The sequence below is a fragment of the Bos taurus genome, chromosome 11 (assembly GCF_002263795.3).
Source record: "Bos taurus isolate L1 Dominette 01449 registration number 42190680 breed Hereford chromosome 11, ARS-UCD2.0, whole genome shotgun sequence".
Classification (NCBI taxonomy): Eukaryota; Metazoa; Chordata; class Mammalia; order Artiodactyla; family Bovidae; genus Bos; species Bos taurus.
This window is the reverse complement of record NC_037338.1, coordinates 10,737,086-10,751,138: the sequence shown is the minus strand read 5'-3', so window position 1 is coordinate 10,751,138 and position 14,053 is coordinate 10,737,086. Positions and strand designations below refer to the sequence as shown.

Below are 14,053 nucleotides of genomic sequence, written 5' to 3'. Positions count from 1 at the left end.
ATTTGTGGACCCCTCCTGTAATGTGCTCATTTTAATATCATCAAGACCTTCTGCCCTGTCAACTCTTCCTCTACGATGTTTCTCACATCTTTCTTTCCTTCCTGTCCACCCCCCTGGGCATTCCCCAGCCTAAGTTGCCAACATCTCTCACTGGATGATTCCAGTGGCTTCCTGACTGATTTCTCTGTCTCCTGTCTCAATTGCCTAATTCATTCTCTGCACTGTTGCAAAGCTTGTCTTTCTAACAGACCAAACCATGTCACTTGCCTCCTGGGACTCTTCAGTAGCTCATCACTGACCAGCAGTAGGTTCCTAACTCCGTGTCTGGCATCTGAGGACCTGGTCCAGCCTAAGTCCGAGTTTTATCCTTTCCTGCAGCTTTCATCCCAGCCCAGTGCTTGTCCTTCTTTAAAATGCATGGTCCCCTCCAAAAAGGTGAATATCCTCTTTATGTTCCCTGTCCTGCCTCAGATAGGTACATTGATGCTATACTATTATGATGCTTCTCTAGTGAAAAATTTAAGTAAGAATTGCTACTGGTTTCTAGAAGCTTTTTTTCATGTCAGAAAATGGAAGAAGGACTTCCCTGGTGGTCCAGTGGTTAGGACTCCACGCTTCCACCACAGGGGACGGGGCTTCCGTCCCTGGTCTGGGAACTAAGATCCTGCCTGCCGTGTGGTGTGGCCAAAACAAAAAAACAAACAAAAAATCAAACTTTCACTAGATACCTAGGAAATACTAATATCAGGAACAAAACCACCTGTGAATGATAAATGAAAATAAAATATCCAGAAAAGGAAGATATGGGGGTAGTTTTTAAATAGTAGTTTGTGTTCAACAAAATCATGTGCAAAATGCTAATAGAACCTTTCTAATATTCTTTTTTAATTGAAGTATAGTTGGTGTACAATATTTCTAATATTCTTTTGATAAATCCCACTGACAGTTGTCTGAGAATTCTTGTTTCTGCAATGACTGTCTCTTGAAATGTAACAGAGGGCTTATTGAGCAGCAGCTGCAGTCTTGCAGCTGAGAATAAAGAAAGCTGATTTGAAATCTGTGCTTCACATACACTTTTCTCTAAACCTTAAATTCAGTCACTCTGAATGAGAGATAAACAGATAAAAAATGTAATTGCTTTTTGCTCCACTCTGTGGGGCGGTTAAAAGCACAGACACTGGTACCAGAAGCAGGGAGATTTGGGAGCAAAAACTTCCTCTAAACCTCAGCTTCCTTACTTGTGGAAATAAAAATACTTTCTTCACTAGGTTGCGCTGAAGGTTGAATTAGGCAAATAGTATAATCCCAAAGCATGGAGCATACTTAATGCTCAATACATGGCACATATTACTTGTATATGTCTAATGATATCTAATTTAAAAACAATAGACAAAATTTTTATTCACAGTAGTAATATGGACTCTTTAAAGAAATTCCTAAAAGTACATTACATACTTTAAAAGAAAAATTCAATAGGATAAAGCTGTCAAATTTTTTCAAGTTGATTTATAGGCTCATTAAAAGTAAAGTGAAAGTCGCTCAGTTATGTCTGACTCTTCGTAACCCCATGGAGTGTACAGTCCATGGAATTCTCCAGGCCAGAATACTGGAGTGGGTAGCCTTTCCCTTCTCCAGGGGATCTTCCCAACCCAAGGATCGAACCCAGGTCTCCCGCATTGCAGGTGGATTCTTTACCAGCTGAGCCACCAGGGAAGCCCAAGAATACTGGAGTGGGTAGCCTATCCCTTCTCCAGTGGATCTTCCCGACCCAGAAATTGAACTGGGGTCTCCGGCATTGCAGGTGGATTCTTTACCAACTGAGCTATCAGGGAAGCCCTCATTGCCATTCTAATAAAAATCTCACAATTGTATATATTTAAGGTATACAACTTGATAATTCGATAATGTATATACATTATGTATCAGTCACCATATTCAAGCTAATAACATATCTACTACCTCACAGTTTGTTTTTTTTCCTTGTAGTGAGAACACTTAATATTTATCCTCTTAGCAAATTTTAAGGACAGTATTGTTACCTCTAGTCACCATGCTAATATATTCTGTTAGATCTCCAGGTTTACTCATTCCGCATACCTGACACTCCGTGCGCCTTGACCAAGAGCACCTCCCTTTCCCCTCCCCCCAGCTCCTGGTAACTCCATTTTTACTCTCTACTTCCTTGAGTTTGACTAAAAATAACACAAGCTTTAATTATGCAAGATAATCATAAAGTTTGGAGAAATAAATAAAATAAAATTTATGAGACTATTATGAATAAGGAAAACTGACAGAAGACTTGCTATATCCGAATATTAAGATATACAGTTATACAAATTAAAACAATCTGATGCCAGTACAAAGGTGAAAAAGAAATAGTAAATGTAACTTCCAAGACCAGAGGGGAAAAAAGGATTACTCAGTGACAACTGATTACTGTTGTCAAAAAAGGATTACTGTGACAACTGATTCATTATTTGGGGGGGCAGGGAATCTGTTTATGGCCCTTACCTCATACAATTTCATTAAAACACATCAGTTGAACACAAAGTTAAATGTAAAAAAATTAATGAGAAAAATACAATATAGTAAGTATGAGTATCAAATTTCTGGTGAAATAAGTCATAGAAAGAATAACAAATGTGATTTCTTAAAAATCATAATTTCTAGTATGTAAAAATAAAACCAAATTTAGAAGGCAAACAACAGATTGCAAAGAAATTTCACAACTAGTGTAATAGAGGATTAATATAAACAACTAATATAAATTGATAATTAAAAACACAAAGTCTCCACCAGACAAATAATCAAGGGGCATGACCAGGGAATTGGCCAAATAGAAATGATTAAAAGTTGAAAATCTGAAAATTATTTGAAAAATTATTTAAAGTTTTATTTAAAAATTTAGAGTAAAACAGCTAGGTGTTATTTTTATCTGTCAAATTATTTCATATTTTAAGAGTGAGAATATTGAATGCAGATAAGGGTGAAATAGGCAATTTCTTATTCTGAAGTAAAGACAAAATTAGCCTCTTTGTGAGTAATAGAAATCAAAGCATTTTCCAGCAGTCACCAAGATGGCAGCACCCAGGCGTGAGGCTGGAGCTGACCCGAGGGCTTCAGGTGTGCTGGTGGGAGCTGGGGAAGCAGGCAAGGACCTCAAGATACCAACACACACACATGGTCAGTCCAGTCCTTCTTTAGGAGATGCAAAAGTCAGAACACCAATGGTCACTGAAATCACAGAAAAAAATTTGAATACTTTAGAAAAGAAAAGACTTTTCTATATATGGAACAGTGACCTTTGGAACAACAGTTGCTTTCCCTGGAATATCGGGAAACCTCATTTAACCTCAAGGTTAAACATGATGCTTTGAAGACATATGCATCATTGACTCTACTTCCATTTTTGTCCACTACAGTTTCCTACAGGCTTCTTATAACAGATGCTTTGTATTTAGGTAATACAAGCCAGGAAAACTGTGTTCTGAGAAGTTCACTGATTGGCATGGCATGTGGTGTTTTATACCCCACTGCTTTGGCTTTTTATAAAAATGGATGTCTGGCAGTCAAGTATACTGTTCCATTACCACCAAAAGGAAGGGTTTTATTTTACTGGCTGCTGCCTTGTCAAACAGAGATAAAAGCAATGGTGATTCCTCTCATTTTCCAGACAGTCTTTGGGATAGTTCATGGTTTTCAGCATTATGCAATATTTGAAAGTACATTTGAGAAAACTGTGTGTGAAGATTAACCAAAGAATGAATGGATACTGAATCAGCTGAATGAACTTTTTTTATGATAAAAACTCAGGCACTGCTGAAAGAGTTGAAAGTAATTCTAGATGGACGATTTGTTGTTGTTGCTGCAGAATGCTTGCTTTGCGGTGCTGTGCTGGTCTCTGCCATACAGCAGTATGCATTAGTCACAGTTGTATGTGCAGCCCCTCTTAGAACTTTTCTTTTTTGGAAAACATCCTGAATAGAAAAAAGAAAATGTAATAGGTACAAAGATAGTTTTCACACAATTATACAAAAAATCAAGCTACCCTGAATAGCAATGTGATTAAATATATGATGGTGATGAGATATGATCAACTGTCATATAAGCATTAAAACAGTTTTTAACTCAATTTATTAAAAATAAATATTTACTATGAAAAAGAAAATTATTTACTTATATTAACTGAAAAGTGATAGGAAACAAAATTGAACACAGAAATGTAATCGTAGTAAGTAAGAAATAAATGAAAGCATATGAAGTGAATAAATGATAATAGTAATAAATTTGAAAATACATAAAGATGAAAGATTAGGGAGAGAAAAAAGCCAAAGTGTTAACTGTTTATTAGTAAGTGATGGAAATATGGGAAATTTGTATTCCTCTTAAAGAAATTTTCCTAATTTAAAAATTGTCAACATCTTTAACTTTTAAAGTACTTCATAACTTAAACTTCAAAGTACTTTATAAAAGCTTTTGAAAATGAAATAAAATGAAGTGCAGATGGTTGGACCCAACATCCAAAAAGATTCTGATTTATGGGCCTGGGATACAGCCTGGGAAGCTGCACCTATAGCAATTATCCCCACAACTGAGGCCACATTTGGGGAAACACTGACATCACCTTATTAAGCCTAACTGCGGTCTCTTCTGTCTCCTGTGACACCCCCACAGCCTGCGGCCTCTGCCTGTGCCATTTGCTCTGCCTCGGCTGCCCTTCTCAGTCTTTGGAGACCGTCCTTTGCCTTCAGGGCTCTCTCAGATCTCCTAGAAAATGGACTTCTCCTGCCTCTTCCTTCACTTGAATATGAATGTGTCTTTGCATTTTGTCTTTTTGACTGCTTTTCTCCGCTCTAGACTTGGAAACTAAGGTTACATTTAGCACCATCCTAGCTGCCGTCTCTGGGGTCACACAGAGTCGGACAGGACTGAGCAACTTAGTAGCAGCAGCAGCACAAAACCTGAGGCCCATAAACATACCGGTGCAATGGACACAAGGGCTCTGTGCCCCACCTCTGGGGAAATCAAAGCCCTGTGTCCCTACCACTCTTTGCTGAATCCCTTTGAAATAAAGGCTCTTGTTTGCTGTCTGGATTACTCAGAGGGAACCGGACACAGTGGGAAGAAGTAACTTCCTCTAAAACTACCATGCAATGTTTTCAGAATCTAATATTGTGCCCTGTAACTATTAAATATTCAATATGTAGAAGTAAACTACCAGGCTTCCCCGGTGGCTCAGACAGTAAAGAATCCGCCTGTGGTGCAGGAGACCTCGGCTCAATCCCTGGTTTGGGAAGATTCCCTGGAGAAGGGCATGGCAACCCACTCCAGTGTTCTTGCCTGGAGAATCCCAGGGACAGAGGAGCCTGGCGGGCTACAGTCCATGGGGTCACAAAGAGTCGGACACGACTGAGTGACTAAGCACAGCACACATACAGAAGTAAAAAAAAGAACTAGCTTCATCTAAAGCAGTGATTCTCAGCCAGGATAATTTTGCCTCCCAGGGGCATCTGGCAACTTCTGGAGACATTTGTGCTCCTCACAACTGGAGAGGTGCTACTGGCCTCCAGAGCGTGGAAGCCAAGGATGCTGCTAAACACCCCGTAATGCACAGGTCAGCCCCCACGATGAAGAATTATTGGCCTAAAATGTCAAAGCGCTGAGGCTGAGAAACCCTGCTCTGAAGAACAGCCTGGTCAGTAATAGACAGTGACAGTCCATGCATATCTGTCAGGCTTCAACAGGAGACAGTATACACTCAGCTGGGGTTCTGAATTAATTTAAGGAAGGACTACTTACAGAGGTGTGAGCAGGTTAGGGAACCAGAAAGAGAGGCAGAGACACCCGAGTACCAGCAGCAGGGAAAGCTCTTAGAGCTGGAAGGCTGAAGGGCAAGGGTGGCGAGGCTAGAGGTCAGTGAGAGCTAGAGCCTGAAGAGGGGCCACACAGCAGGAGCCCTGCTCAGGGAGACCTCAGCTTGGCCAGGAGGGCACCCTGCCCTCCTCCCGCCTCACACTCTGCAACCCCTTGCTGGTATCTTCGATCAGCCAAACACAGCCAGAAGCCAGAGAGCTGCAGGTGCAGGGAAGACGAGGGAGCGGAGTGAAAAGGAGCCATGGTCAGATGGAAATAATCAACACACTGAGTATGTTGGCCCTAGGTCTGAGTCCTGTCTGGGGCCCTGATGAGAAGGAATACACCCTTGAAAGAGTGATCAGAAATTCCCAGTGCTGACGGGCCTCCTCTCCAGATCCAGTCTATTCTGAGACCATCAAGCCATCCTCCCCCAGTACGGACATGCCAGTTGGAATTTCCCCGCCCACTGAGAGTCTGCTGGACTCATCTGACTTTTCTCCCAACCAGATCTGGCACCACTCCTTCTACAATGAGCTGCGGGTAGCCCCTGAGGAACACCCCACCCTGCTCACAGAGGCCCCTCTGAATCCCAAGGCCAACAGGGAGAAGATGACCCAGGTAAGAGGCCAGGAAGACCTGCGTACCAGCGCAGGAACACACATGGATGCTTGGCCAGATTCTTTTTCCCAACCATGCATCAATGCAAAAGAGTAGTTTTGAGGACCTGCTATGCGTGCAGTCCACGCCAGAACCCATGGGAGGTTGGAGCGGGGTTAACAGGCACAGGTCCCCCCCTTAATAAAATTACCAACCATTCTGTGGGCCAAGAGACCTGTGATTTCTAAGTCTTCCATTCTGTGTTGTTCTTTCAGATCATGTTTGAAACCTTCAACGTCCCCGCCATGTACGTCGCCATTCAAGCTGTGCTCTCCCTCTATGCTTCTGGCCGCACAACGGGTAAGCAGCCCTGGAATCTGTTCCCTTTTTGACTTGAGGGGAAGCAAGGGAAAGCTGGGCTCCTGGAGAGATTCCTGTTCAGAAGAATCAAAGGGACAGCCAAAGCCCAACGAAAACCTGGGTGAGGGATAACAGAGGGAAACCCAGGTAGAATGTAGGTGCAAGCCCCCCAGTATAGCTGAAGAGAATCTACACGAGCAAATCATGACCGCAAGGGCCATTTCCATCACAGGAGTTAGTCAGGGAGCTTGTGCACACTCTCCAACAGTACTGGAATGTTTCTGCTCACAAAGCAGCAATGGCAGAATCTGTGATGGTGGCTGTATAAGTATGAGGTGGCCTTGGCATAGAAAACTCAGGGAAAACAGAGGGAACTTCAAAATGAAGTGATTTTTAATAAGGGCTTGACAGCTTCCAGAAACACCTTTCAAACATTCATTCATGTATTCATTGATTTGTCCATTTATTCATCCATTCAAATATTCTCCAATACTTCATACCCTGTGCCAAACGCTGCAGGCCATGGGCACACTGGGAAACTGACAGATGAGCCAGTTTGCACACATGAGCCAGCCATGCAGCACACTGGGAAACAAGACAGATGAGCCAGTTTGCAGCTAACACAGTCTAGTGGAGGAGAGAAGAAATTAAAGGATAATTTCACTGCACGTGATGAGGACAGTGACGGGGGAATGCAGGTACACATGGTTTTGAATCCTGCGCCTTGTGCTTGGTTTTATGCCGTGGACGTCATGTTCACACGCCACATGGTAGTCATTGTGTGTGAGGCTTCCATGATTGGTTGACTGATTTTGCCATTTCTCTAATGCAGAACCTTTAGGTTTGCCTCCAATTTTTGCTTATTATAAGTTATGCTGTGACCAACATCCTTGTATAAGAGTAAGCTACTGATCTCTGGATATTTATTTTGGATCTGCCCTTTACTGAGACATCTTATTAACGCTAATGGTTTCTCACTTAGTCCTCTTAGGTCTTTTAAGTATGGGCTACAGTCCGTGGGATCTCAAAGAGTCAGACACAACTGAGCGATTAACATACACACTACTTTATCTGCAAATAATGATGATCCTCTTTCCTTTTGATAATAATACCTCTTATTTCTATTTCTCGTCATATTGCATTGGCTAGAACATCAAGGACAATATTAAATAATAATAATATAGTAACAATATTGTAATGTTTCCCCATCCATTATATGGCTGTTGGATCAAGAGGGATTTCTTATCATGCTGAGAAAACTTATATCCTTTCATAGTTTACTAAAAGTTTCATCAGTAGAGAATGTTCATTTTTTTCAAGCTGGTTTTTATAGTCCTTTGAGTGCTAACATTCTAATTGCATGAGCGTATATGTTAGTTTGATGCCTGAAGGATATGCAAATTATTCACTCTAACTTAAGGAATGCGCACCCTAGATGCCAGTTGACAAGTATGCATTTTTGTGAAAGTGTTTCAAGGGATATAAGAAGAGGAGATGTTTCATTTGCCTTCCAGAAGCCTACAGTTTCATTTGGGAAAATACACTGACATACACAAAATTGACGTACACAAAAAATATGATTGATAATTCTCACAGTGGGTGAATTTTCCAGCTGCTAAAGAAACATATGGTCGTTGAAGATCATTTGGTGACAGGTCCCAGAAAGAAACAGATGAAAAAAATACAGGGTTTCATAGGCCTTATCTCCTCCGTCCTTAGGCATCGTCCTGGATTCAGGGGATGGTGTCACCCACAATGTTCCTATCTACGAGGGCTATGCACTGCCTCATGCCATCATGCGCCTTGACCTGGCTGGCCGCGACCTCACGGACTACCTCATGAAGATCCTCACAGAGAGAGGCTATTCCTTTGTGACCACAGGTACCCATCCTCTTTCTGGACTTGACTTGGGCTCAGAACCAAATCTGATCTAGGACCAGAAACTCTCATGAGTAATGAGAAGTCAGTGGCCCTGTGTGCTCAAACTCTCTTAGGGTAGATAGGGAGGCCATGAGCTGGGGTTGGGGCCCTGGACCAGACCAGATAGTCAGGGGAGCCTTTTTCAAGGGACAAGTTTCCCAACCAAGACACCCTGGGGAGGGGTACGAGGCTTAGACCTACTTATTCTAAGAAATGCTTGTCTTCACCCTCCGTTAACTGTGCTTTCACAGCACACCCTCCCTCCCCAGGGTCCTGCTACCTCTGTCCACGTCCACAGGATCAGAGCTAGTTTTTATGGGGCTGGATGGTGGCAAGACTGGTGGTGCATTTCATTACCTCGAAGTGTTTATGGTTTGAGGACAAATGGAATAACTAAGGTCTGAATTTCTAAGGGGAAGTGGTCCCCAAGGCAGGAAGAATTTATAGGTAGGGGCTTTCCTAGATTCTGTACAATCCCAGCATATAAGCCTCCATCTAGATGGGAGATGTGTGCTGCAAGGCCCTCAGGAAGGCCTGCAGCTTTGTCAAGACAGAGTGATAAGAGCTAGATGAAAAGTACATGCAAAGTTTTGCTTGAGAATCAAGCAAATCTTGAGACTGAATCCAAAGGAGAAGGAAGAAGGAAGTTTTCATGGAGACCAAAATGGGACAACCAAACTAGCAGAGCCGAGTATCTACTCTCTCTCATTTCTACTCTTTCTAGCCGAGCGAGAAATTGTGCGAGACATCAAGGAAAAGCTGTGCTACGTGGCCCTGGACTTCGAGAATGAGATGGCCACGGCAGCCTCCTCTTCCTCCCTGGAGAAGAGCTACGAGCTGCCAGATGGGCAGGTCATCACCATTGGCAATGAGCGCTTCCGCTGCCCAGAGACCCTCTTCCAGCCCTCGTTCATTGGTGAGGCTCTGCCTTAGTTCTGGCCAATCACACACACTGTTTATTGTTTATACTTACCCAAAATTTTCCAGAAAGGGCTGAAAATACATGAACAATACAACTAGATAAAATCTAATTTTAAATAAAAGGATAAGGAAACCAAAATAAAGGAAAAATGGGATGGGAATATAACATGAAACTAAGAATGAGGTTAAAACACAAAACTCTTCTTGAATTCTCACCATTTAGATCACGGGGTCTGAAATCTATAGGAGTAGACAGAGTGGGTTTGGGGGTCAGACCTGGTTTTAAGTCTTGATTCTGGTCCTTCAAGTGCTATACCTTGGGCATGTTACCTTCTTCAAATCTCAGTTTTTTTATCTACAAAGTAGAAATCGTGATAGTACCTACTAGATAGGGGTTAAATAAGATAATGTTTAATACAAGGATAACTATCATCTTGAGAAGTATATAAGAGGAAGGCCTGTTAGCAAATGTTGGCATACAATGTAGTGGTAAATAGCAAACCAGATAAAGTGCTATAGGCCTAAGAAATCAGGCAAGGCTTCTCATAAAGCTGAATCTTTGAACAGAACCTTGAAGAATGAGCATCACCTTACGGTATCTGGGGATGGAAGGAGTGCAAAGTGGGGAATGGCATGCAAGGCAGAGGGAAAGCTTGTGAAAATTATGGAATATGTGCACGTCATATTCTATTTGGGACATCACAGGTGAAGTGTGTGTGTGTTTGTGTGTGTGTATGTGCACGTGTGCACGCATTCACACACGGGAAATTGAAGAGAGCTGCTGGGTCACACAAAGAGCGTGGGTGTTAATCATATCAGCAATTTCAAATCCCCTGGAAGTCTTTAAGCAGCAGAGTACAGAAGTCCGAATTTCACTTGAGGAAGATTCCTCTGCCTACAGTGTGGAATAATACCACATGGAAAAAGACTGGAGGGGGGGAAACTCAGGTATGTGGGCATGAGCTGTTTTGGCAGGCAGGGCCTTTTACTGTGGAAGATCTCGGTTGCAGACAAAGGTGGCTAGATGTCAACTAGTAGGCAAACACGATGTGATTAGAGTGGGATATTTTTTGGCTATAACTGACTATAACATGGAAGAACCTTGAAAACATTATGCTAAGTGAAATGAGCCAGACATGAAAGAATATTGTATGGTTTCATTTATATGAAATGTCCAGAATAGGCACATCTATAGAGATTGAAAATAGATTAGTGATTGCCTAAGGCTGGGAAAGGGGAGAAGGGGAAAATGGAGAGTGTCTGCCAATGGGTATAGAGTTTATTTGGGGGGTGCTAAACATATTCCAAAATTAGACTGTGGTGATGGTTGTACAACTCTTTAAACTATACACTTTAAAGGGATGAGTATCATGGTACATGAATTATATCTCAATAAAGTTGTAAAAAAAGTGATACAACGGAAGCGTCCCTCTAGAAATATTCATCAGGCAGCAGCGTGAACGATCACTCAGAATAGGGGAAACTCAAGGCAGGGCAGTGACCAGTTAGAGGGTCTGATCTTACAGTCCAGTAGGGAGGTGACAGGCAAATCAGGGTAGCTGTCCTGATAGAAGGGTCACCTGAGGAGCTGTAGGTGTGGGGTGGTGGGTCCTGACCAGATACTGTGGTCTCTCCTAGGCATGGAGTCAGCTGGAATTCATGAAACAACCTACAATTCCATCATGAAGTGTGACATTGACATCCGCAAGGATTTATACGCCAACAATGTCCTCTCCGGGGGTACCACCATGTACCCTGGCATTGCCGACAGAATGCAGAAGGAGATCACAGCCCTGGCCCCCAGTACCATGAAGATCAAGGTGGGTGCTACCCTGGCTCCCCTCATCCTATTCTTTGTACAAAGACCTGTGTACTTGGGTACACAGGTCCAAGTAAGGCTGCCAGGCCTACAGCTTGGTGGTCACCTTTATCCTGGCCTGAGGCAGATTTCATCTTGTGGGGGGAGTATGTTCCTGGGACCCTGAATGGGATACACATTTATTCTGGGCTCTTAAGCACAATCTCATGGACACTGTATGAGAAGGAGGTAAAATGAATTTGGAATGGAGAGAATGTTGAAGAGGTTGAAAAGGAAATGAGGAGTTTAAAGAGGGAAAGAAAAGGAAGAGGCAGCACCTCACCATCTTTAAACTTTAAAAAGGACCTGGGAAACCTTTTTAAGGTGAAAGTTCCAGAGAGAGAATGTTGGCTGTAGGACAGGCTACAGGGACATGCCTCGATTCCTGGATAACCTCTGACCTGTGTCCCATCTCGGCCGCAGCCCTCCCACACTGCTTCGCACCTCATAGGCCTCCTCAGCACAGGATCCCACCTGTCTTACCACCCCTCCCCAGCCTCTGGTCCCCAAGCAACCAGACAGACCTTTTCAGGATTTCTAGGAACTGTTTTGCTAGAGGGGTTAGAAAAAGGTAGGCGCCAAATAGCGATAACAAATAGGTTGAAAGTTAGAGTCTCATGATAAAGTTGGCCTCTGAGCTGAGGAAGTGTGTTCTATATGTTAGTATTCTAAGAACCTTTTTCACAAAGGCCTCCCTGCCCAGGGAAGCAGAATGGGCCATCAGAAAACAGATGAGCACCTCCAAGCTCTTCTCACCTGGAACCACTGAAGCAGTCATGTTTATTGAGGCCTGCCGTATGGTGGGCACTGTGCCAGGCCTTGGGCAGTGGTTTTTTTTACTAAGACCATGTGTCAGGATACCAGACCTAGCCTCACCCCCAGATTCCTGTTCAACAGGTATGGGGTACCGCCATCACCTACACTGACAAACGGACACCAGTGATTTGATGCATATCCCAATTTATGAGCCAATGCCCTGAGTTTAATAACATGGCCAGCTGTTCAGGAGTTTAAGATCTGCTCATTAGACATGTGCAATGGGAGAACACCTTAAATAAGACCAGAGGAAGGGAAAGGGCACTGCAGGCAGGGGGAAGAGAGTGAGTAAAGGTGCCCAAGGGTGTGTGCATGTACAAACTCCCCAGCCAAATTGGACAGCAAGATGTGTGGGGGAGATGAGGCCAGCTCCAGAATATGGAAGAATAGAGTAGGGTGGAAATGGGGCTGAGATTTAGGGCCTCCAGCCCAAGACAGCCCAGAGTTTTCTCACTAGAGCTGCCCAGCAATAAAATCCTTTACCTTCTTAGTGGCTGCGCCCGTCCTTGAGGTGTATGTCAAAGGAGCCCCAGTGTGACTTTTGTCTGCGTGAAAAAGATAACTTCTAAAGACCCTACTTATTCTGTAATTCCTTGATCTGCAATTTAGGAAATATGTAGGGATATCCTTAGGAGACCAAAAAAAAAAATCTGTTTCACATCTGGCTTGTTCTAGCATTGGATTCTTAGTCCTTTCAGAAACAGGAGTTAGTTGAAGAGTCATAGTCCTTTTGAGTCCACTTTTAGATGAAGTTCAAAGTTGTCTGACATGGCAACGAAGTTCTAAAGGCCAAGCTCAGGAATCCCAGTGGCATGTATGAATTTGAGAACTTCTCAGATACAAGAGACTATTGAGTAGACTGGCTTATACTCCAGAAAGGAGGAATCCCAGCCCAAGCTGCCCATGCATCCAGGCAAGAAAAGAACAGCACTGCCCTTATAGATGTTTGTATTGGCTAGCTATTGCTGGGTAACAGCAACTGTGAAATGTCAGGTCACATAACAATAAGCATTTATTGTTCATGCATCTGCAGGTCAGCTGGGAGTCAGTTGTTTTGGGTCAAGTTTGGCTTGGCAGTTCTGCAGGTCTAGCCAACTCAGGTCAGGGGTGCATCTCTTACTGTGGGGCTCAGGTTAAAGGGCCAGTAGCTCTTTAAGGGAAGTTCTTCTCATGAAGATGACAGAGACACAAGAGACTGTGCCACTTGCATGACTGAAGCACATTTCTAGCCACTATGTCAAGTCTGCTGATATCCTATTGGCCAAAGCAGACAGGGCCCAGCCCATTCTTCTCATGGAGGGGCAGGGGAATGAAGTGGGAGGCAGGGTGACAATCTGAGCAATAGTCTGATCCACTACAAGGCTTCTCCTAGTTCCTTTCTGACCACAGGAGCTGTCCTTTCCCAGGGCAGTCTGGCAGTATGATGAGATGATTCCTGGACCACCTTCCCTATACCTTGGCAACTGACCATGATTCCCCACATTTGCTCTTTGCAGATTATTGCTCCCCCAGAGCGGAAGTACTCAGTCTGGATCGGAGGCTCCATCCTGGCCTCTCTCTCCACCTTCCAGCAGATGTGGATCAGCAAGCCAGAGTATGATGAGGCGGGGCCCTCCATTGTCCACAGAAAGTGCTTCTAAAGTCAGAACAGATTCTCTGGGGACCTCCTTGAGCGTGCTCTGTTAACAATCATGAATCATGAAACATTAAAACCTACAAGCCTGC

The 14,053-nt window shown here is 43.3% G+C and overlaps 1 protein-coding gene and 1 pseudogene across 1 annotated transcript in view; both read left to right on the top strand.

The window, feature by feature from the left end:
- ACTG2 (actin gamma 2, smooth muscle) overlaps nucleotides 1–14,053 on the top strand; it is a 24,155-nt gene extending 10,102 nt beyond the window's left edge. Inside the window, 6 exon segments of the mRNA NM_001013592.1 lie at nucleotides 6,364–6,474; nucleotides 6,729–6,813; nucleotides 8,533–8,694; nucleotides 9,458–9,649; nucleotides 11,293–11,474; nucleotides 13,825–14,053. Coding sequence (NP_001013610.1) covers nucleotides 6,364–6,474; nucleotides 6,729–6,813; nucleotides 8,533–8,694; nucleotides 9,458–9,649; nucleotides 11,293–11,474; nucleotides 13,825–13,968 — 876 coding nt within the window. The 3' untranslated portion in view covers nucleotides 13,969–14,053.
- LOC101909718 (complex I assembly factor TMEM126B, mitochondrial-like) lies at nucleotides 5–6,357 on the top strand (annotated as a pseudogene).